General features: G+C 30.6%; 2 protein-coding genes across 3 annotated transcripts; both read left to right on the forward strand.

Annotated features, from left to right (window-relative positions):
• The first annotated feature begins 831 nt into the window (after positions 1–831).
• LOC114185075 (putative E3 ubiquitin-protein ligase ARI7) lies at positions 832–8,791 on the forward strand. 2 transcript variants are annotated; one of them, XR_003604743.2, is made up of 16 exons: positions 832–1,191; positions 1,760–1,884; positions 2,033–2,138; positions 2,270–2,360; positions 2,557–2,729; positions 3,053–3,157; positions 3,245–3,333; positions 5,974–6,081; positions 6,247–6,337; positions 6,472–6,561; positions 6,707–6,754; positions 7,279–7,350; positions 7,784–7,883; positions 7,969–8,095; positions 8,195–8,620; positions 8,711–8,791. XR_003604743.2 is itself a non-coding variant. In XM_028072574.2 (15 exons), the coding sequence occupies exons 1-15, from the start codon at positions 1,015–1,017 to the stop codon at positions 8,463–8,465; spliced, it is 1,773 nt and encodes a 590-aa protein (XP_027928375.1). In that variant the 5' UTR covers positions 832–1,014; the 3' UTR covers positions 8,466–8,791. The 2 variants fall into 2 exon arrangements, 1 of the variants encoding a protein (XP_027928375.1); XM_028072574.2 differs by having other exon boundaries at positions 8,195–8,791.
• Positions 8,792–18,406: 9,615 nt separating this feature from the next.
• Positions 18,407–22,643, forward strand: LOC114184376 (uncharacterized). The gene is made up of 2 exons (XM_028071689.2): positions 18,407–18,543; positions 19,790–22,643. The coding sequence occupies exon 2, from the start codon at positions 19,807–19,809 to the stop codon at positions 22,294–22,296; it is 2,490 nt and encodes an 829-aa protein (XP_027927490.1). The 5' UTR covers positions 18,407–18,543; positions 19,790–19,806; the 3' UTR covers positions 22,297–22,643.
• The last annotated feature ends 464 nt before the right edge of the window (positions 22,644–23,107 follow it).

Consider the following 23,107-nt stretch of genomic DNA (forward strand, 5'->3'; position numbering starts at 1 on the left):
TTACTTAAACTTGAGGGTCTAAAACATATTTAATCCTTTTTAAAATATAAACCAACAATACACAAAATTAACAGTATTAATGAGAAAGAAATTTCGTTGAATGATAGTATAGCTGAGATATTAGAATTGAAAGTGAGAAAATAAATTTCGTTCTATAACATTTATATTTATTTCTTATTATGATTGCGGTAAAAAAAGGGGTGATAGAAATATTTAAAAGATGTTTGTAATAATTTCAAACGGTTAGTAAAATTAAATATATTTTAATTTTTTAAACCGTCACATCATTATGCTTTTAAAATAATAAAATTAACAGCAGAACATTGTGAGTTATACCAGGACAACGCTCGTTACTGTGTTTACTTATAATAGAAAATGCGGTTTGTAAGAATTATTAGTTTTTAAAATTATAATTTTTGAGTGTCAATTAAAAACATTAATTAAAACTTTTGAAAATATGAAACTGCTACGTCCTTATGTGAAAATGACTGAAAGTTTGATGAAAATTAATTATCTTAAAATATATATTTTTTAAAAAGTTAAACTGAACATTGAAAACATAAATTTGGCACTAAATTATTCATAAATTAAAATAGATATTTTCTTTTTAGTAAATTTAAACTTGTTATTAACCATATTAATCTATTTAAACACTCACCTACTTCAACATGAAGACATCCTTACAAGCTACATGTGATAAAAGTGTATCATTCAATATTTTGAATAGTAAAAAATAACCATTACAAAAGAATTACACATTCCATCTTTAATATTATTATTATTATTATTTTAAAAATATATAGATAAAGATATAATTAAATTATTATTCTTCCACTTTCCAAGCCTCTCGTTAGTTAGGAGGAGAAAGGATCGAAGGCAGAAACCATAAAGCAAGACACTTTTTTCCTTCGCCTTCACCTTCCTCTCTAATCTTCGGTGCTGTGCCCTAGATTTTCTCTAACCCCTTCGATCGTTCCTAAATTCCAAAACCTTCACTCTTCCATTAGGGTTCCTATGGATTCCGAAGACGATATGCACGACGCCAACGATATCGAGTCACTCGACGACGATTTCTACAGTGGCGAGACCGAGGATGCTCCCATGGATTACTACAGTGACTACGATGACGTCGCCGACGACTACTTCGAAGACGCTGATGATTCTGACCGGATTGAGTCGCGTCGCCCCGAGGTAGGTCTAGTTTTGGACTTACGTTTCTGATTCATTTATCTTTTTCAGCTGCGAATGTCGTTGTTATCACCTACTTTTGCCGACTGTGAAGTATTAAGTGATTCGAGTGAAGGAGGCTGATAAGGCGGCTCTTGCGGCGGAGTAATTTGTTACACTCGAGAGTGGTGGATGTATTCAGATGAAAAGGATACTGTTCAAGCTTTACGACACGTGGTTGATTTTAATAAATTCTGGAACTATACCGGAGTGTGTGGTTGGTAGGGCCGGAATTTGTGCTCAATTGATCTCGATGACTAATAGTATTAGTCAATCGCTGGAGTCGGTTGATGTATCGAGAGGGCGTTGGTTTAAACGGTGGAGACGCTTTTCACTCCATTGCGCTGCCGTTTTCTTCGAAATGAAAAATATCGAAAGAATTATAACATGCAATCTCTTGGTTGTCTTATGGATACGATCATGAGTGCTCTGTTTCTAATTTGGGACCTATTGTGTTTGTTACTCGTGTCTCTGTTTGTTTCTGGAATTATATTATCTCTGTCCGATTGACGGATCCCTGTTTGGATTTCAGCAAAATTTTACCATACTGAGGGAATTGGACATCCGGCAAAGGCAGGAAGATGACATCACAAGAGTATCGACAGTTCTCTCAATACCGCGGGTTTCCGCGAGCATCCTACTTCGTCACTATAATTGGTAAATTTGTTACCTTTTGACCTTGTATTTGTCTTGTTTCCTGTTGCAGTTTTATGTGAACGTATAGTTTGATGCTGCCTTGTTTGATAAAGTTTTGTCTCTTTTATCGTTTACTAATACACTGAAGGAGAGTGAATTGGTGATGCAGGAGTGTCAGTAAGGTGCATGATGCTTGGTTTGCTGACGAAGAACAAGTTCGAAAGACAGTTGGTTTGTTGGATAAGCCAGTTTTCCAAAATTCTAATGCTAGAGAGGTGAGGCGTGGTTGTTTGGGGTTTAAAACAGGTTGACTAAGTTTTAATTTTCTTGTCATATGCTGCCTGGGTTTCATTTAATCTTCACTGCATGAATTATCTCACATTTACCCCTTTTTGTGGTCGGTCAGCTTACTTGTGGCATCTGTTTTGAGATGTATTCTCGTTCACGAGTTAAATCGGCTGCTTGTGGTCATCCTTACTGCTATTTGTGCTGGGCAGGTATTAGCTGTGTGCCATCCTTCTATTCTTTGCTTGTCACGGATACCTGTCTGTCTTGACATTGTTTTTAAATCATGCCTTGCGCTGTTGTGTTTTTTTTGTTTGACTAGTGTGAATACATGTATCATCAATATTCTTTCCTTATTGTTTTTAAAATTTTGTTAAACCACGTTCTTCTATTCTTTTTACATGCTAGGATATATTGGCACATCAATTAATGATGGTCCGGGATGTTTGGGGCTGAGATGTCCTGATCCCACTTGTGGTGCTGCTGTTGGTCAAGATATGATTAATCTTTTAGCATCTCCTGAAGATAAACAGAAGTATGACCGTTACCTTCTTAGGTCCTACATTGAAGACAATAAGAAGGTATGTTGTAGATTTTTGATTTGGTGATGATAGTAAAGAAATTATGCATTTTGTTCTGCCAACTGCAATCTTGTATTGATTTGTTGACAATTTATGTCCAAATTATGCATTCATAATTCTTTACATGTTGATTTAAGTGTTAGTGTGGCTACAAATGGCTATAAATTTCTACATTTTGTGATAAATGGTCCATTAGTTAACACGTAATGTTTCCCTACCTTTCTTATTTAAGTCCTGCTTGTTTTTTATGATCATTGAAGTTCTACACTTTTTGACACCATTCTCTATTTCGTTGTCTAATCCTGCTCTCTGTTTTATTGTAGACCAAGTGGTGTCCTGCTCCAGGTTGTGAGTACGCAGTTACTTTTGATGCTGGAAGTGGAAATTATGATGTATCTTGCCTCTGTTCATATAGCTTTTGCTGGAATGTAAGTTGTTTAGAATCTGTTTTAGATTTTTATAGCATTACATTTTAGAATTTTCATATTCCACTAATTGGTGTGTTGGATGTACAGTGCACAGAGGAGGCTCACCGTCCAGTGGACTGTGGCACTGTGTCAAAGTGGATTTTAAAAAATAGTGCAGAATCCGAGAACATGAACTGGTACATAATATATTTTGAAATCTGTAGATGTTAGTTTCTTGCTGTGCTGTGCTGATTGTCCCTGTTTGGAGTTGCCAATAAAAATTATAGTATTTGATGCCTCATTTATGTCAAGGTCAATGAGTTATAAATGTATATTCATCGATGCCTTGTTATTAATGCGTGTTTATCAATGTTTTTTAAAGTGGACTGGTTATTGAACCAATTATCAAACTGGTTCAAGGGCTGAACCTGGTTCGAACTGGTATCTATATAGTATTTTAATTTTATTTAATATTATTAAATAATTAAACTCATTTATGTGAAGACTAATGCACATTACAATCATTTTGTTCTATTGAAAATCTTTGCATCTGGGTGTGCATATTAGTTGATAACACAATATTAATTAAAGGGTATATTGTACATATCTCCGTTAAGGTTATACTAAATGACACTTGCATCCTCTCTAGTTTTAAAATAGACACTTACCTCCCTTGTGTTTTTAATGAAATGACACTCACACCCCCTATAATTTTTAAATGAGCATTCACGTCCTTCATGATTTTAATAAATGACATTTACACTCCATATGTTCTTTCTTTGTTTATAAAAGAAACTTTAATTTCTATATTTTAATGCCTTAATTTTATTTTTTTTAACTTTCATAGTTTTTTATTTAAATTTTAGTCAGTATGGTATTTTTAAATACAATAAGGGAGTTGAGTGTCCTTTAGCAAAACTATAAGGGGGTAAATGTCTACTATAGAGGGGATATGAATGCCCTTTTATTAAAAACATAAGAAAGGGGGATGTCTATTTTAAGACTAGAGAGAACGTGGGTGTTATTTAGCATAGGCAATTTCCCCATAATGAACACATCACAGGACACCAAAGGGGAGCAACATTATACAACAGTGTTGTAATATAAAAAATACTCCTGGTTTTAATTATATTAAAATATATTTCTATATTTATTGTTTTGAAATTAAGCACATTCAATTATGAAATAGGATAAAGGAATTGAGGAATAATAATGGAAGGGTGAGATTATTTTTTCTTGAGTGTGTTGTTGCCTGTGGGTGGGTTTAAAGCAAGGTTATAACCCAAAGGTCAACTCACGAACTTGTACGAGTCTATGAGTATGCTCACTGTCTATGAAATGACTGATCTCAAAACTTGTTTCTCGGTGTACTCAGAGTAGACTTGACCACATTTGGTTCACTCATGGTGGACTCATGAGTCTGAGTCACTGAGTTCGTGAACAACGACATGAAATGTTTTTAGAAAACAAAATCAATGATGTGTTTTGAAAAGATTTCGTAGCGATTGGATTGGGTCCTAGCTTCTTCAAACAGAAAACGTACTTCCACGTGATCAATTAGATTTCATGCTTTGTCTCTGGCCATCACCACTGCATGTCGCGTTTTCATGTAGCTTTCCTATTTATGACAAATGATTCCTGTGTGATGGTTTTGCGCAACAAAACTAGATAATGTTCTGGAAATGTTTTAAACCATCTTTAAAGGAAGAAACTGATGATCCCATGTGAGTATTTTATTTTTATAGTTGAATTTGGTTAAATGATAGCTGGAGGTGTAAAGGAAAAAAAAAACGCACAAACTGTTGTGTTTTTAATTTTTCTATATGCAACTTTACTGAATCAGTTCTTAATCCATGGAATATTCATGTATTGCACTGCTCTAAGCAGTGAAGTTCACTGTAGGAACCTAGCTGTTCATGATTTCCATTTAATGATTCAATATGATTTGGTACGCAAAATATACAAATTGAGGAGACAATCACATGGCAGCTGAAATTGTGGCACAAATTAGTAGATTTACTTGATACAGATCTAAAGTTTGGAATTGTCGTGTACTGACTGACTGAGTGGGTTGTTTGTAAATTGTGTGGGCCACACAGTTGGGTCAATATGATTCAATGTGATCTGATGAAACGAAAAGACACTTAAACTAAAAATAAAAATGGACAGATATGCATAGTGTGCAGTTTCCACATTAGTATGTAGGAAAAAACCTATATAATTAATCTATTTCTACCAATTTGTCCTCAACTGTACCTGTGAACAGAGCTAGGAACAAACTTTAGAGTTCAGATTTGGACTACTTGTCTACCTACTAGTTATTAGCTAAAAGCATATGAAAAATATTCTTATCAATATATCTTATAATATTGTATAGGATCTTAGTGATGTCTTAGGATTGACTTTCATATTTTCTAGCTCTTTCATGATTTCTTTCCTTATTTGATTTCATTAGGTTATAGAGTATAAATAGGGGTCGGTGTTTTCTTTTTAAATTTCAGATCATAACTTGCACGTCAAATCAGTGTAAATTTTTGCTTTCAAATTTTTGTTCGATTCATTCTCTACATAAATCCTCATTTTTGTTTTTGAGAGATAGATGTTGTATATTTTGTTAATAACATATAACTATTCATAAAATTTGTAATGTAATTCAAGCTAGGCTTCATTACTTCTCTGAATCATATGATCTGTTACAATTTATGATTCACACTTAAAAATTCAGAGATTGAAGAATTATTTGATATATGATAACCAATGTCCATTTTATACACTACTACAGTGTCATTTTTTTTGGATTTGATGCACCAAACCAGCTATTAATTAGTGTTTTTCAGGATACTTGCTAACTCAAAGCCGTGTCCAAAGTGCAAGCGACCAATTGAAAAAAACCAAGGGTGCATGCATATGACTTGTACTCCACCTTGTAAATTTGAATTCTGCTGGTACGTCTTTCCCACCTTTGCATGCTTCCACTTCCTTTTTCTTCCTTTTATTGGTATGAATGATGCTTTTATATTTTCATATTTAACACGTCTAATGTCTATTTCCAAACAACTTTAGCTTATGTGAATTTTAACTAAACTTGATATTTTGTTTTATCTGCATAGGCTATGCCTTGGTGCGTGGTCTGACCATGGTGAAAGGACGGGTGGTTTTTATGCATGCAATCGTTATGAAGCAGCTAAACAAGAGGGAGTGGTAAGAGTGACCTTGTAATGCTGTACTTTTCTTGATTCAGGTTTCAGGCTACCAGTATCTGCTTATGAACTTAGTCTTGTTACATGTAGTATGATAATGATATCCGCTTTTGAACTTAATCTTGTTACATGTAGTATGATGAAACTGAAAGAAGAAGAGAAATGGCAAAGAATTCGTTGGAGAGGTACACACATTATTATGAGCGGTGGGCCAGCAACCAATCTGTATGCACCACTTGACACTTTTAATGTCCATTATCGTTATGATTTTTTTATCTACAGTTCCCACATCCACTGTTTAAATTTTATTTTGCTTGAATTTGTTTGGGTTAATGACGTATAACTAATTTTATTTTTCTTTAACTATCAGTCAAGGCAAAAGGCTCTTGCAGACCTACACCAGATGCAAACTGTTCATGTATGTTACACATACTTTTTTATTTTGTTTTCTTCCATTTTATTCCCACCTTCCTCTTCCCTCCAATTAGCTTGCAGTGTGTTTTGACAACTGATGTGAAATCTAATTTTCTGCGGTAGGAAAGCTGATTTTTAAGCGTGCTTTGAAACTTTTAGGAATAATGGAAAGTGAAATTGCAAAAGGAAAAATATGTGTAGTCCCTCAAGTTGGCGCAGTAAAAATATTAAGTTATTCATCCTTTCATTGTACAATAATAAACAATTGAACGTTGAAAATAACTAGCCAAGGTCTTAGTTTTTGCCGCATTCCTCATGGCTGCAATTTTTAATTTTATTTTTTTGTTCTTTCTTAGCCTTTTAATTATTTTACTGTCACGTGTCTGTCAATATAAACTCTAAAAAAAAGGGAAAAATATACCTTTTGCTCTATTGCTTTGTCATTTTTCTTACTTATAATTAGGGCTTGATATCTGCTTTTCAGGAACTTTAAAATTGTGTAGTAATTGTCTTTTTTTCCTTTGGCAGATTGAGAAGCTTAGTGACACACAGTGCCAGCCTGAATCACAGCTTAAGTTCATAACGGAGGCATGGTTACAGGTAAATGAATATTAATAGTCTTGAACTTGGTATAATGAGCAGTAAAATTTGTTGATTGTTTTACGAACCTTTCAATTATTTTGGACTGCATAGTAGTTTTACTAGGAACATGTTTGGACGATCTTATTTATAAACATTTATGGGAGAGAAAAATAAGAAGCAAAAAGTAGTTTCTGCTGCACAATTTAAAAGTACAAACTTAAGAGAAATTATATGAGCAAAACTTCTGCAAATTTACTTGTGCATTATTTAATTTTAATTTTTCTTTATTTTTTCTCCTAGAAGTGTTCATGGAAAAGATTTTTCAAACAAGTTTTAGGACTCATAATTCACTATTAATTTAACTGTTTTCTGAAGGTGGTGGTCCTATGATGAGAATATTTTCAACTGTTGTAAACTGGAAGGCTTTCTAATTTGAATTTCATGTTGGCAGATTGTTGAATGCAGGAGGGTGCTGAAATGGACATATGCATATGGGTACTATTTACCGGAGCATGAACATGCTAAAAAGCAATTCTTTGAGTACTTACAAGGTTTTGTTTGTCAACTTTAATACTAATTTGAAATATCTTGCATATGTGGTGGTTCTCCTACAAACGATACTTTTATTCCCACCAGGTGAGGCAGAATCGGGTTTGGAGAGACTTCATCAATGTGCTGAAAAGGAACTACAGTTATTCCTAAATGCCGATGGCCCATCCAGAGAATTCAATGACTTCCGCACCAAACTAGCTGGATTGACCAGGTAGATGCTCATGTCTCTATATTTTTGTATACATCTGATACACCAAGAAAGTCCACCCTAGGGTGTATACATGTTTTCTAATTCATTTTGTTTTGGCAGTGTGACTAGAAACTACTTTGAGAATTTGGTGAGGGCATTGGAGAATGGTTTATCTGATGTTGATAGTAATGGGGCTGCTTCTAGCAAAGCAACGAGCTCGAAAAATGCAGCAGGGAGCAGCAAGGGGAGAGGAGGAAGAGGAAAAGCAACTATCCGAACTAGCATATCCAGCAGAATGAGTGATGATAATCATTGGTCTTGTGAACATTGTACGTATGCAAATGTTAGGTCTGCCACCACATGCCAGATGTGCAATCAACAGCGGCGATGACTTGGATCCTCCATTAGAAACAAAGTGTCTTCTGCCTCAGGCCAATCCAATCCACCGAAAGCTGAAATGGAGTCTTTACTTCCTGTTATATCATATACTGGCTCCCTTTTGTAAGGCTATTTTAATGTGAAAGGGGGTTAAGTCGCGTAAGAAAGGTTATCCTCCTCGCACTCCTATTGGATACATCACAATTTAATGTATATAATGTTTTATCTTAAACTTTCCGTGTTGGGTTTATGCAACAGGCTTCTGTAACTGAATATCATACACAGAACATACTGGAGATGAACACAAATGTGCTTGTTTGTGTCCTGATTTCTTCTGAATCTCTCTGCAGCTTCTTTTATTTTACCTTAAGTTCTTCTTTCTTAAATTCCACGAATAAGGGACCATTTGACAGAAATACACAAGTATTACTCTGTTTTATAGCACCTTTGAATTTTGACTGGACTGAGAATTTGGCGAGGTCTTGTTCTATATGTAGCGTGTGAATCTAAAGCAGACATTGAACTCCCACTGCTAGAGATATTTTTTTTAAAGGTATGAAATATGTCTATGGTAATTTGTATTTTTAACAACCATCTGTAGCGGTTCTATATATCTTGGTTTAAATAATGTGATAGGATAAATAACATCATAGATTATAAATATATTCGAGCAGTACGTGGATGGAAAGTTTGCACAAATTTGTAAATGAGTCGCAGAGTTTAGTATTCTTTAAAATTAAATGAAAGAAAAAAAATACTTATTACGATAAAATTATTTCATTGTTCTTGTATTTAATAATTTAATTTATTTATATTTATTACCTTCTTTTATATATATATATATATATATATATATAAATAATTATAATAACTAGCAAACATATAGGCGTTATATAACGTTTGTATGTATGTATTTTTTAAATATGTGTAATATTATATTAGTTGGTGATGATATTGTAATGTTATTAAATTAATATATAAAATAAAAGTATATTTATATATATACGTTATATAAAGTATGTATGTATGTATGTATGTATTTTTTAAATATGTGTAATATTATATTAGTAGGTGATGATATTGTAATATTATTAAATTAATATATAAAATAAAACTATATTTATTAAAAATAAAGTGAAATATATAAGAAAAGATAAGAGAATAATAAATAGAAAAAAGAAGAGAAGAAGTAAAGATAAACAATTTTATAAAAAGTTTGTATAAGTAACAATCAATTTTTAAAAATTTAATAAATAATTATATTTTAAAGGATAAAATTACAATTTTGAAATGTGGGCACAAAAGAGAATTTTTTTTTATACATTATTATAGATTATATATTAATTATATGTATATTATGATAACACTCTGTACTATAATATATATTTATTTATTATAACGATAATATATATAATAATCATATTATATATATAATTATTATAATAATTAGTATTATTATTATTCAAATAAATATTTTTTGTATATAAAATAAATTTAAATAAATGTGAAAATATAAATTAAATAGTTTATTTAATAAATTATTTTAAGTTATTGAGAAAAATAATAATTTATTTCAAGTTATTAATGATAATATCAATAAATCATATTTTTTTAATTTTAAATAACATTTTTAATCTTATTTTAATATCATTTTTTCTATTTATGATAATTATATAATTTACTTTATTAAAAATTATAATTTATTAAATTTTATTAATGGTACACAAATTTTCATTTTACTCATATCTACTTAAACTATATTATCTTTTCTTTAATCCAAATAACTTTATCTTTACCTACAAATTATCTCAAATTGATACAAATTCACTTTTCAAAATTCATACTTCAATCCAATTTAGTGTCTAAAAGTAATAAATTAAATGATAATAATAGAAAGTAATAAATATTACATAAAAATTTTAACAAATTTTAAGTTACGTAGATTTATATTTTTTCAAACTACAGTAATCATAAAAATATGGTTTTAGCTAGATTATAAAGGTATATTTTATTTATAAACCCACACTTTTATATCGTAAAAAGTACAATCTTAAAAAATAGTTAAATAATTAGTATTTAATTTTAATATTTATAGTAAATAATGTAATTTAAATTTATGTGTTAAAATAATTAAAATAAATATAGATAAAAAAAACATTTTATTTAAACTGTACTTTATTTATGGAGTTGCTTTTTTTTCTATAAATTATAAGTTTTGTAAAATAATAATAATAATAATTATTATTATTATTTTCTCTCCAGAAGTAATGATATCATGTAATATTATCATGTTGCTTAACCAAATCGAAGCTTGCTCAGATTCTGCAAATTCTGTGACATAACGACACCAAGATAAACTATAATGAAAGATTCCACAATAAGAATGAAGCAAGAGAAAGTTGTCGTTGACTTGGAGGTGCAAGCCACTTGGACCTACCCATCACTAAATGAGGATTCTAAGAATATTTTATTTCAAATTAAAATCCATTTTGTCTAACAAATAAATTAGTCTTGACCTCGTCCATCCTTTTAATCTGTTCAACTTTTATATAATATAATAACAGATATTGCAACATTTTTTTGAAAGCATCCTTTAATTACGTCATTAGTATTCAGTATCTTCAACTAATCAATGATCTTCAATTCCCTTCCCAACAAAAGCAGAAGTTCAGAATCTGTATTCTGCTTATACCATCACTGTAGAAGTTAAGAAAACTGAAAATAAACTCTTGAGTTTAATCCTCAAATTAGAAAACAAATACAAATTGTTGTGAGTTACATCCCCTCTTCTGAGTGACACATAGTTTCTGTGAGAATCGGGAAACTGCAATCTTGCAGCTTCAAAGAAAGCCCTTTGTTGGTGAATGGAGAATCCAAGGCTAGCAGAAACATATACAAACCCAACAAAACAGAAATTGCGAGACAAAGATACATCTCTTCTGAGAAGCTTGCTTGAGTCATTGATCAACACTTAGAGAGAGAGAAAGAAAGATGATGTCAGAAAATATTGTGATTATTGAGATGGGTGTTTGAGGTTATATATAAGCATAGAAGTTGAAGATATGAGAAAGATATTTTAATAATTAAGTTAAGGTTATGTGTACCTGGTTGCTATGTTTGGGGGGAAGTATATGTAGTGTCATCAGCTGCAGCAACTTGCCTAAATTCATATTCCAAACAAATTCATGCATTCAATTCAATCATAAAACTCTATGCAAAGACCACGTCCATGCATGGCCTTTCATATGTATCAGAAATAAGAAGTAACATCAAAAACAATTTTAATTGATATAACTAATTTTAAATATACTATTTATTTTACATGTTGTTCCTACCACGCCTATCCATCCCACATTCTTTAGAAGTTGAGGTCTAAGACAATTTAAATATTCTTTCTTCTCTTTCCATCCTTTGAGACATCTTTTAAGGAAACAATCGTGACGAAACACTATCCTCTTCTATCGTCAGACTTGGGATCGAAACATTGTTGTCCACTGTGGGACCGATAACAGAACTATCAGTCCCCTAAAAAGCATCTTGGAGGGTGAAAGAAGGAAATGATATTTAAACCACCTTAGACCTTGACTTCTAAACAATGTGGCATATTATTAAATTTTTAAAAAAAGTGAAGAATCAAATATAAAAGACGTTGGTTCTTAATTGGTATTCTTCAAAATCTCACATCACCAGAGTTGAAGAAAACTATTAAAAAATGAAGAGGTGATTTGAGAGTAATCACCACAATTCAATTTCTTTCTTATTTCTTGAATTTGTATGACGTAAGTTCTCCACCATGGAGAACTAACCCTATTTGTTGATATTAGATATAACAAACTAAATTATTGTTAGCAAATATGCATAAAATAGATAAAACCATAAATAAAAGGAATTTCTGAGGCATGTAGAAAACACTGCCCTTAAGGATTTATCCGCAGTATATGCGCAAACCCCCCATGGTACAGCAGGAACATCTCAGATATATCCCGAGAATAGCAAAAACTAGCAAGATAAGTAACCCAGGATATAAGAGAATAGAGAAGGAAGAAATAAGAAAAGGAGAGATCAGAAAATGGTTGTGTGATGAAGGGATTTAAAAATCCATGCTCTGTAACTGAAGCCTAGTGTTGAAAATAATATCCCATAAAATGTGGAGGTGGGATCAACATGTGGAGGAGATCTCGATGCACCATCCTTAAAAGGAGGGAGGCTTGCTCACGTTGCAACAACAACAACACTATTATTTTTGCAATATTATTATAAATATATAACAATTATTGTGTAATTTGTATTGTTAATATATATGTGGTTTTCTAATTCAAGTTAGCGTTTGATTTTATGCTTAATGTTTGTTGTGATTTGATCCCATGACTTGATTATGGTTCTTTATTGATCTTAAAACTCTTTTTAATATGATTTTACGTGATGAATATTCGAGAACTTGATTCATAGGCTTAAAGTCACTGGGGATAAAATTTGAGTATAGTTGTGAGCTGATTTTGACTTGGAATTGGAATTAAAATGTTTATGAATGCATGAGAATGAAGTTGATGAAATATACTCTTGACATTTGTAAATATTCTATATTAATTTTCTTCGCACACCAAGGTTTAATAATAAAAATATAAAATAGAGTTTTTAAACTATTATTAATTTTTGTCTCTAAATTTAGTTTCTATTTAATAACTTTTTTTATAATGAAAGTTAGCACATCTTTATGAAAAAAGCCTATTAAAGGCAATTTGAATAATTAACAATACATATATAATAAATGAATGCTTCGGAAAATCTATTATTGAGTTTAAACTCATATTTATGTATGCCATGACATTTGGTATGTAAAATAATCTAATGTCTTTGGTATAAATTTCATCTATGCAGTAGGGTGGCTTAATGCATAACATATTAAGTATCAATTGCAATTCATCAGCAACTTCAAAGCATAAACCTTCACACACTCTCGCTACTTAACTAACTAAATACTTATGTTGTACATCATCAGATCAAAAACGCTTTTTTCATCACAAATTATATATAGGGGTGTTAAATCGGGTTAACCAGACCCGTTATAGGCCCGCCGAAAATAGGTCGAGTCAAGCTAGCCCATCAACTCAAATCGGATTAGATAGTGGAATCTATTTCGCAACAGGGTAGGTTGGTGAGATGGGATCCACTTTAGGCACGATGGTGCGAGGAGGTTGATTTGTTTCATTGTGAGCGCATGATGCAAGTGTGTTTCTTTGTGGGTTGTTGGCAAGGTGAAAGGAGGAAGTTGTGGTAGTTGATAGTGTGGTTGGCATGCGTTCAGCAATGGTCTGTCATTGCTCGATGAGGTATGATTGTGGTTCAACTTGGAGGAGATGAGGGGTGCGATTGCGCCTTCCTATGGTGTGTGTGTGTGTGTTATTCTATTGTATTTTGTGAATAAATGGAATGCAATGCAGGACTTCTTTCTTTATTTACTCATGGTTATGGGTTGACGAGCTAACCCGATTGTCCTATAACCTGACGGGTTAGACAAACCAGGTTATGTCGAGAAAATACAACCTAAATTGCTTGATTGTAATCGAACTACTTGCTAGTTCGTCGAGTTCAACTCATTTTATTACATTTACTTAAATAGCATATCACTTCAACTCCGTAATACCACTATAGTTATTTCTAAAATATCATAATACATTTCAATGCAATGCTTTATCCATTAATACATTTATTATACATTATTAGACAATATGACTCTACATCAACATTCTCAACCCACTCATTCAATCCAACTCACTATCATTAAATATAAGCATTAAAATAACTAAATATTCACTTTAAACAACCAACCATCAGTAAAATAATCAAGTTAAACAAAATGTCAAAATATTAATAAAGGAATGACACTTGAGTAATACTTACTTGCTTCACCAACATTTTTTTGAAGAATAACAAAACACTTAAAAGTTGACTTGAGTTATTAATTGAATAAGATATATCATTTAACTTATTAATATTCACTTGACACTTCATTCTTGATAACTACTAACTTTACACGTCTTACCTTACCATATAACTTTAATAATTTACATATTTTTCCGTCAAGAATAACGTATCATCATGCATTCAAACTATTTTAATTCATTAATTACCTTTTGAAAATACATTTATAAAGGGTTAAATTATGTTACTAACTGATAAGAAATATTGTTTGAGTAAAGAATGACATTGTTAAATAAAAAAAAAATACAATATGTGACATTATTCTTGCTTAAACATTACTTGAGTGTTATTCTAAAAGAAAAAATAATATATATATATATATATATATATTACTTAATGGTCATAAATTGCCTAGACAACTATACTCTAAGAGGAAAAGTACTTGATTCTTTCTCTTACTCCCTCATCCTACACCAATATTTGATGATTTAAATGCTAACACTTGACCAACATATAAGCACTTGAACAATTTTTTTTTAACACAATTAATTATTTGCTAGTTTCATGTACCTAAAGCAACCAACTAATATCCTAAATAAAATAAATAGGTATAAAAAAAATACAAAAAAAAACTTAATTTTAAATTAAACCTCAACAAATTTGATTCAAAATAGGTCATTTCCATTTCTTATCCAAACCAAAACTCTTTTAATCCAAATTGACTTCCAATTTTCATACTAATCATTAAACATGTAAATCACATGCCAATTTTTATATTTCCAAATCAAATATCAATAACAATCATAATTTATAAATTTCAGCGCATATAAAATATAACTACATCTCTATCAGTTTTACATCCTTCAAATAATCAAATCTTAAAATTTTAAACTCTAATTATACAATTAAGCTTAACTTTCAACAATTTCAACAAAAAAAAAAAAAACAATATCCAACTTCAAAATCTCTAATTTTTTCAAGCTCGTGTAATTGCCAAACATAATGATGTTTTAGATTTGTTTCCTTATGAGACAATGACTTGATTATTCAAAGAGTTTTTCCTTAAGAATTACAGATAACTACCAAGAAGTCAAACATAAAACAAACATACCATTAATTTTTTTTAATTTATTAAATAAATACTATATCATCAATATTAGTATAAACATTTACTATAATTAATAAAAGCACTATATTTTAATCATATTATTGATATAACTGTATCTTGTATTAAGAAATTTCAATGATGTTTACAGGACTAATAATTAACTACGTTATACAATTAAAATACAATAATAACATATCAAGAAAATATATTTTTATATATTTGCCTATAAATTTATACATGTAGTAAATACTCTATTAAATTTAATTAAAGCTTAATAAATGAATTATATTTAATTTCAATTAAATATAATTATATATATTGAATTTAATATATACACTCATTAATAATATTATAAAAACAGTTAATATATTCTTTTGAAAAGTCAAATGTTTAATAATATTATAAAAATTAATTATATGATACATTTATTAATTGAATAAATAATAGTACAATATAAGGATAAAATTATTTATTTACATATCTATAAAAATAGAACAAAAAACCTTTTTGCATCAAATACATTTTTTTTTCATATATAAGAATCATAAATCTTGATAATTGTAATTTTTATAAATGATCAAATTCTATTTAGTTAATAAAAAATATTACTTGAAAGATTTATATAAATCTTCTGAAATTAATTATTGTGCTATTTTCACTTAAATTTGTAATTAATTATCATATTAAATTATTTAATAAGAATAACATAATACGTTTTTCACTAATTTTTTTTCTTTCACTTTAGGAAAGTTACAATCAAATACCCCATGAAAATATTTTCTTTTAAAAGCTTAACATATAGTGCCATTTCCAGAAAACATTATTTTCTAAAAACGTTATTTTTAGGAAGTAAATTATATGCTTTTTTTCATTTAAAATTCCCATAAAACTCCAATTTTTCTTTGTACGAAAAACCTCCTCAAAGAACGTCTAGTACAATTTTTTTTTTCCAGGAATTTGGAATCAGAAATATTTTTGTCGATTTAATTTATTTTTTAAAAATAAATAGGTTTTATTTCATAATTTATATCATAGTAAATCTCTTGGTCAACCCAACTTCACTTGCATCTCTTGGTCAACTTGATTCTTCACTTTCATTTCTTCATCTTCTTTATATTGATAACAACATTGAATTTGTGTTCAAAGCCCTTTACCAAATGAACATTTATGAATATGCTTGGTAGTTTCAATACTTAATCCTTATTAAATGTTTCTTTTTTTTCAAAATTATTATAAAAAATAATTTTATTTCTAAATTAAATCATAAAGTTTTTTATATCTGCATTTTACAGAAGTTAGATTATTTCCAGCAAACATGTAAAAGTTATATTATAATTAGTTGTGAAAATATGTTTATCATATAGGAAACACTTTACTTGACTGTTTAAAAAATATTTTACATTACTTTCATAAAATTCAGAAATTAAATATTTTATGATTTAATTTATAAACGAAACACAACCTTTTTATAATAATATAAAAAAAGAAAAACATATTTAACCACATGGATATTTTATTTATAGTATATTATTTTAACATTTCCTCAATTTCTTTTATATTCTTTGGATGCAGTAACCTACCAAGAATAAGAGAGATGATACTCTCAACATTTTCTCTTCAATTTCAATACCTTTGAAGCCTACTAAGTGTCATACAAATAACAAATGAAAATTTGAAGATATATGGAAAAATATTATTATATTTATATACTAGTTTATATTGTTAGAGTTTGTATCTTTTAGAATTCATAAAACAATATTTATAATAATTTCTCATTTACATTTTAACAACTATACAAGGAAACTAATTTAATTATTTATATTTTTCCTTTAACTATATCACACTTTTCTAATTTTGTAATAATCAATTTAAAATGTATCTGATGAATATTAATTCTAGATAACACATTTTTAAATATATAAATACAATTTTAAAGTAAATCATAATAGTTTATTTTAAATAATAGTAAACAATAAAAATTAAGATTAGTATGTAGTTTTAGTGAAATGATTTTATGTAACAGATATATTTCTTGTGAATTAAACATTTATTACATCGTATACTTTTATTCCATTCTTATAACCATTAAATAAGTCTCTCTTTTTTAATAAACCATGAAATACTTTTTATTCGCAAAAGACTAAATAAATGAAGGGAAAATTTACCGCAGTAATATATTTTTGAGGAACAAAAAAGGAAATAGAAATAAATGAACTATGGAAATAATTGATGTGAAAATAAATAATACTAATAGTGTGGGTTTTTATGTTATCACATCTAATCATAAATTGTTATACATGCAATCTAACATTGCTTTTTATTTTTTACACTGAATTCATTTCATTAACAATGTAACAACTTTTATGTTAGTAACACATGTGTTGTACCATTATTATGACTTTAATATTTACCACATTAAATAAATATACGACTCTTTGAATTATTATTTTTTGTAAGATTATTATAGAATTTATATTTAATACATCACTACTTTTTTTTTTTCTGTACATACTCTTAATTTAATAATTACAACACGGCACCAAAAGAGAGAGAGAATGCGTTGTCAATACGTTTTTACTTTAAAACTTAACAAAATCATTTTTGATCGAATTAATTAAGTTCAGTTTTATATATACATAAAAAAAAAAGTCTCCAAGAGAAATTGTTTGTGTAATTTTTTAAGAGAAATATTATAAAAATTGTAATGAGTTTGCCATACATAAAAGATTAAATAAAAATATAGATTTAAAAATATAATAAATAAATTGCGCAATAATAGTGACTTTCTGAAAACGCGATATTGAGGTTTTTAATAATATTGGTTATTATTGGAATCGAAAGCGCGAAGCTACCTTGTTTGTTTTGACATTGATTTTACTTAAGATTGAATTAATTGATATTAAACGCCAATTATGACCTTTTAGTACACACATCACCACGTTAGTGGCGTTATTTGCTCTTCTTACCATAATGCATTCTTCTAATTCCTTTTCCTCTGCTTCTCAAAAAATCTCTTGGTTATGATCAGAACCGCGTTACGCTGCTTTCAAAATAATTTCAGGTAACCCTTTTTTCTTTTCAATTCTTCATCTTTTCTCTTCGTCACCCTCTTCTTACGGTGTTTTTTATTTTTATTTTTATGTGTATTATCTTTGTACGTCGTTTTCTCTTTCGTTTTCGATTCTGCGTATTGGCGTTACCGTAGTCTGTTATGAATTATGAATGCGAGGTTGTACCTGCTCAGTGCTTTATTTTTATTGAATCGGTCAATTTGCAGAAATTTTCACGATTGAATATCGATGTGTTAAAGAAGTGATAGATGAACACTTATATTATTGGTTATATGAAGTGAATGAAAGAGATAATAATTGATGTTTAAGGTGTTTAAAAATAAATTTATACTGTGTATATTGGTGTTTATTTTATCTGATGGCATATACTTGTTAACTTATTGCTGCTTGAGCTTTGTCCAATCTTCTTAGGTTTTAGCCCTTATGTTATTTTATTTTTTTGTGATGATATGATGTGCCACTATTTTTCTTTCTCATTCATTAGCATATTTGATATCTTCTTTTTGTTTGTTCCTCATTTTAATTATTAACAATGAATGATATATATACAGGTGAATGCCAACCACCACTGTGCTTGATCATTATCAGTTACATTTGGATTAAAGTTTAGAAATTATATTAAGGAATTTCAGTACACAAAATAAAGAAAAGAATTTTTTACTTTGAAAGTACAAGATACCTTTTAGTCCCTTTTAACCAAAATCTAAACATGTTAGTTAACCCTTGCTTACACCTTGTACAAAAATGTGTTTTGTAAATTTATTCTTCTTCAAGTTTTCAAATTTGATATCTGTTTTTCATTGGGGGTTGCTTTTAGGGAAGCTTTTGAAAATTTTATTTTTGAATTGAATTTACTTGATTTAAATTAATTAATTTTAGAATAGAGTGGTTCATCTTATATGCTTTTATCCCGGAACAAATTAATGCTAATATTTGGTTTAATGTTTTTAATCAACACAAAACAAAACCCACCTAAACTTGTTTTAATCAAATCAGAGTTAGAGTTTTATCAAGTTTTTTGTGTGAAACTAAATAACATAGTTTGTAATTTAATGATGTGAATTTGGATGATGAAATGTGAATTCAAACAAGCATTTATTGTAACGAAGCTCTACTTCAGTGAGAGAGGGTAGTGAACTGCTTTTACAGTGATCTTTTTTTCTTCTTGTTCATTTTGCTCTTCCTTTATACCCGCAAACTGTCAAATATATTTAACACAATTTTTCTTGCTAACAGTGTGACATTGATTCCTGATGAGGATAGCAACTGGAATGAGTTTGATTGCAAATGGGGCTTGTTTCTGCATGGCACCTGTACATAAAATGACAGGTCACTTTTGTGATCTTAGAAACCTGCGAGTATCATCAGACAACAGCAGAAAATGGCCTTCCCTGTCTGTTGAAGACATATTTTATCCTGCTAATTCATTTATTCTTTTTACCAATGTGTTAACTTTTTGGTTGTTCTTGGTCGCAAGCTCTTATTTTCTCTTGCGCAAAGGTGTAAATACTTTTGGCAGTTGCAGAGAAAGACATGCAGAGAAAGTTTCTTCATCTGACAGTACTGTCTCAAATGCAAGCATAAAGAATGGTGCAACCGCTGCAAGTGATAGGCTTAGTAGTTCAGGGTGTTCTAATAAAATTTCTCACAGTAACAGCTATACTGAGCTATGCACTGATTCTTTCTACGAGATTGCAGATTTGGACAAAGCATGTTACATGAATTCTTTACTCAGCCTTGAAGATGGTGATGGGTGGCCCTCTGATTTAATGCCTTCAACTCCTCCTAGCTACAAGTGTGACGCTTACTATGAGATTTCGGACTTTGAGAAAGGAAGTTTCTTTCATTCTTTACTCAGTCTTGATGATGAAGATTCTGAATGGCTCTCAGATTCGAAGTCTTTTGGACGTTCATTAGAGGAACCTTCAACGCCTCTTAGCTACAAGTTTGATGTTGCTTCTGAGATTTCAGACTTTGAGCAAGGAAGTTCCTTTCGTTCTTTACTCAGTCTTGATGATGAAGATTCTGAATGGCTCTCAGATTCTAAGTCTTTTGGACGTTCATCAGAGGAACCTTCAACTCCTCTGAGCTACAAGGGTGATTCACACTATGCGATTTCAGATTTTGACAAAGCAAGTTACATGCATTCTTTACTTAGTCTTGAAGATGAAGGTGCTGAGTGGCTCTCAGATTCAAAGTCTTTTGGATGTTCATCTGATAACCCTCTAATTCCTTTTAGCTACAAGTTTGATGATGCTTCTGATATTTCAGATTTGGACAATGATATTTACATGCATTCTTTACTTAATCTAGTAAATGAAGGCGCTGAATGTTTCTCAGATTCCAAGTTTTCTGAATGTTCTTCAACTCCTTTTAGCTGCAAGATTGATTTAGCTTCTGAGATTTCCGATTTGGACAAGTCAAGGTACTTGCCTTCCTCACTCATTTTTGAACATGATGACTCTGAGTGGCTCTCAAAGTCAAAGCCGTATGCATGTTCATCTGAGAACCTTTCAACTCCTCTTACCAACAAGAGTAATGCTTTCTCTGAGATTTTAGATTTGGGGAAAGAAAGTGACATAGATTCTTTACTCAATCCTGAAGACGATGACTCCGATTGGTTCTCCAATTCAAAGTCTTTTGAATGTTTATCTGAGAACCCTTCAACTCCTCTTAGATACAACAGTAAAATTTCACATTTGGACAAAGCAGGTTACTTCCATTCCTTACTAAGTCTTGAAGATGATGATGACTCTGAGTGGCTCTCAGATTCAAAACCTCATGCATGTTCATATGAGAACCTTTCAACACCTCTTAACCACAGGAGTGACGTTTTCTCTGAGATTTCAGATTTGGACAAAGCAAGTTACATGCATTCGCTACTCAATCTTGAAGGTGAAGAGTCCAAGTGGCTCTCAGATTCGATGCATTTTGAATGCTCATCTGAGAACCCTTCAACTCCTCTTAGCTACAAGTTTGATGCTGTTTCTGATATTTCAGATTCGGACAAAGAATGCCACTTGAATTCTTTACTCACTCTTGAAGATGAAAACTCCGACCGGCTCTTAGATTATAAATCATATTACGGATGTTCCTCTGAGAATTCAACTCCTCTTAGCTCCAAGTGCGATTCTTACTATGATGTTTCAGATTTGGACAAAGCAAGTTACTTGGATTCCTTACTCATTCTTGAAGATGAAGACTCTGAGTGGCTCTCAGATTCAACTAGTTGGGACATTATAGTTCCTCCTTTGGTAAACTTTGACGACTCAGAAGATAGTATTTTAGTGGAGAATCTATCAGAAACCGCAGGAGTAGAAGAAGAGTTCAGTGCCGATGAACCACTTTTTTGGCCATTGGAAGGGAAACTCAATTGGAATTCTGAGGAACCCTGGAGCTCATTTTGTACCTCCCCGAGGAGAAGATTTGCATTGAACTCTGCACCAATCACTTCAAAGATAAAGGAGTGTAATAAACAAAAAGGCGATGAGGCTCCATGCAGAGTGAACCGTGAAACTTCAAGGTTAAGCATGTGGCCTAAAAGTTCAACAAAGATAGTACCACTAGAGTCTGAGGAATTCGAATCAGCCAAGGATTTTCTTTTGGTGGGAAAATATTATTTTGCTTTGGGTGAAGAGCTACCCATTGAGACATTGGTGGGGCTCAAGGAATTTGATGGACATGAGGGGTTTGATTCAGAATTCAATGATGCTTTCAAGCAAATAACCTTCCTAACCTTGTGAAGACCAAGATGACTGCAACTTACTATAGTAAATCCTGATATCAGAATAGTTAGGTTGTTAACCCACCTTACCTGTTTATATGATCTAATGTTTTTCTGTGTCTTGATTAAATATGTATTATCCTAATTGAATAGAACAGGTAATTAGGCACGGTTGTACATATAGGTCACATCATGTTCCAGCAGAAATAGTTAGGTTACTGGCTAAACTTTTGACTAAGCCTGTGCTTATTTTCACAGTTTCTTCATTTTGTTTTTGTTTGGTATCTATCACATCATGAGACAGTGAGACATTTGTATCTGATACTGTCATCATCATCACTTAATTTTACCTCCCAGGTTAGTTTTGATCCATTGCTGCACCTTTCTATAGCAGTTTATTGGTAACTAACTATTCATGCTGAGAGGGAGAATGAAGTGGAAATCAACGTTCCTTCGCCTCCCCCACGAGCTTGTTTAGTATATTTCAGGTCAACTCACTGTCATGTGCCACAAAAATTAAGAAACTAACTTTAAATAATTGAATGGATTCGGCAGGTAAATAAATGCAGACACAAGAATAATAAAACTCAACAACTCCTCATTTTGTTTTATCTTCCCATTTGTTTGTCAAAAACAAAGTACTTATTATGTTTTTATTTTTTAAATTGAGCCAATGTAATCTCACGTTAATCTTCATCTTGCCAAGACTTTCAAATTCTTTTTTTAAGAACAAATTAAACGGATATTCATATGATACCTGTATGTACAACTTCTTTATAAGAATATATTTTTGTTACTATTAATTTCCTTACTCATTACAAATTCTATAA

The sequence above is a fragment of the Vigna unguiculata genome, chromosome 5, assembly GCF_037176805.1.
Source record: "Vigna unguiculata cultivar grain cowpea cultivar isolate G323 ecotype 2 chromosome 5, ASM3717680v1, whole genome shotgun sequence".
In the NCBI taxonomy this organism is placed as follows: domain Eukaryota; kingdom Viridiplantae; phylum Streptophyta; class Magnoliopsida; order Fabales; family Fabaceae; genus Vigna; species Vigna unguiculata.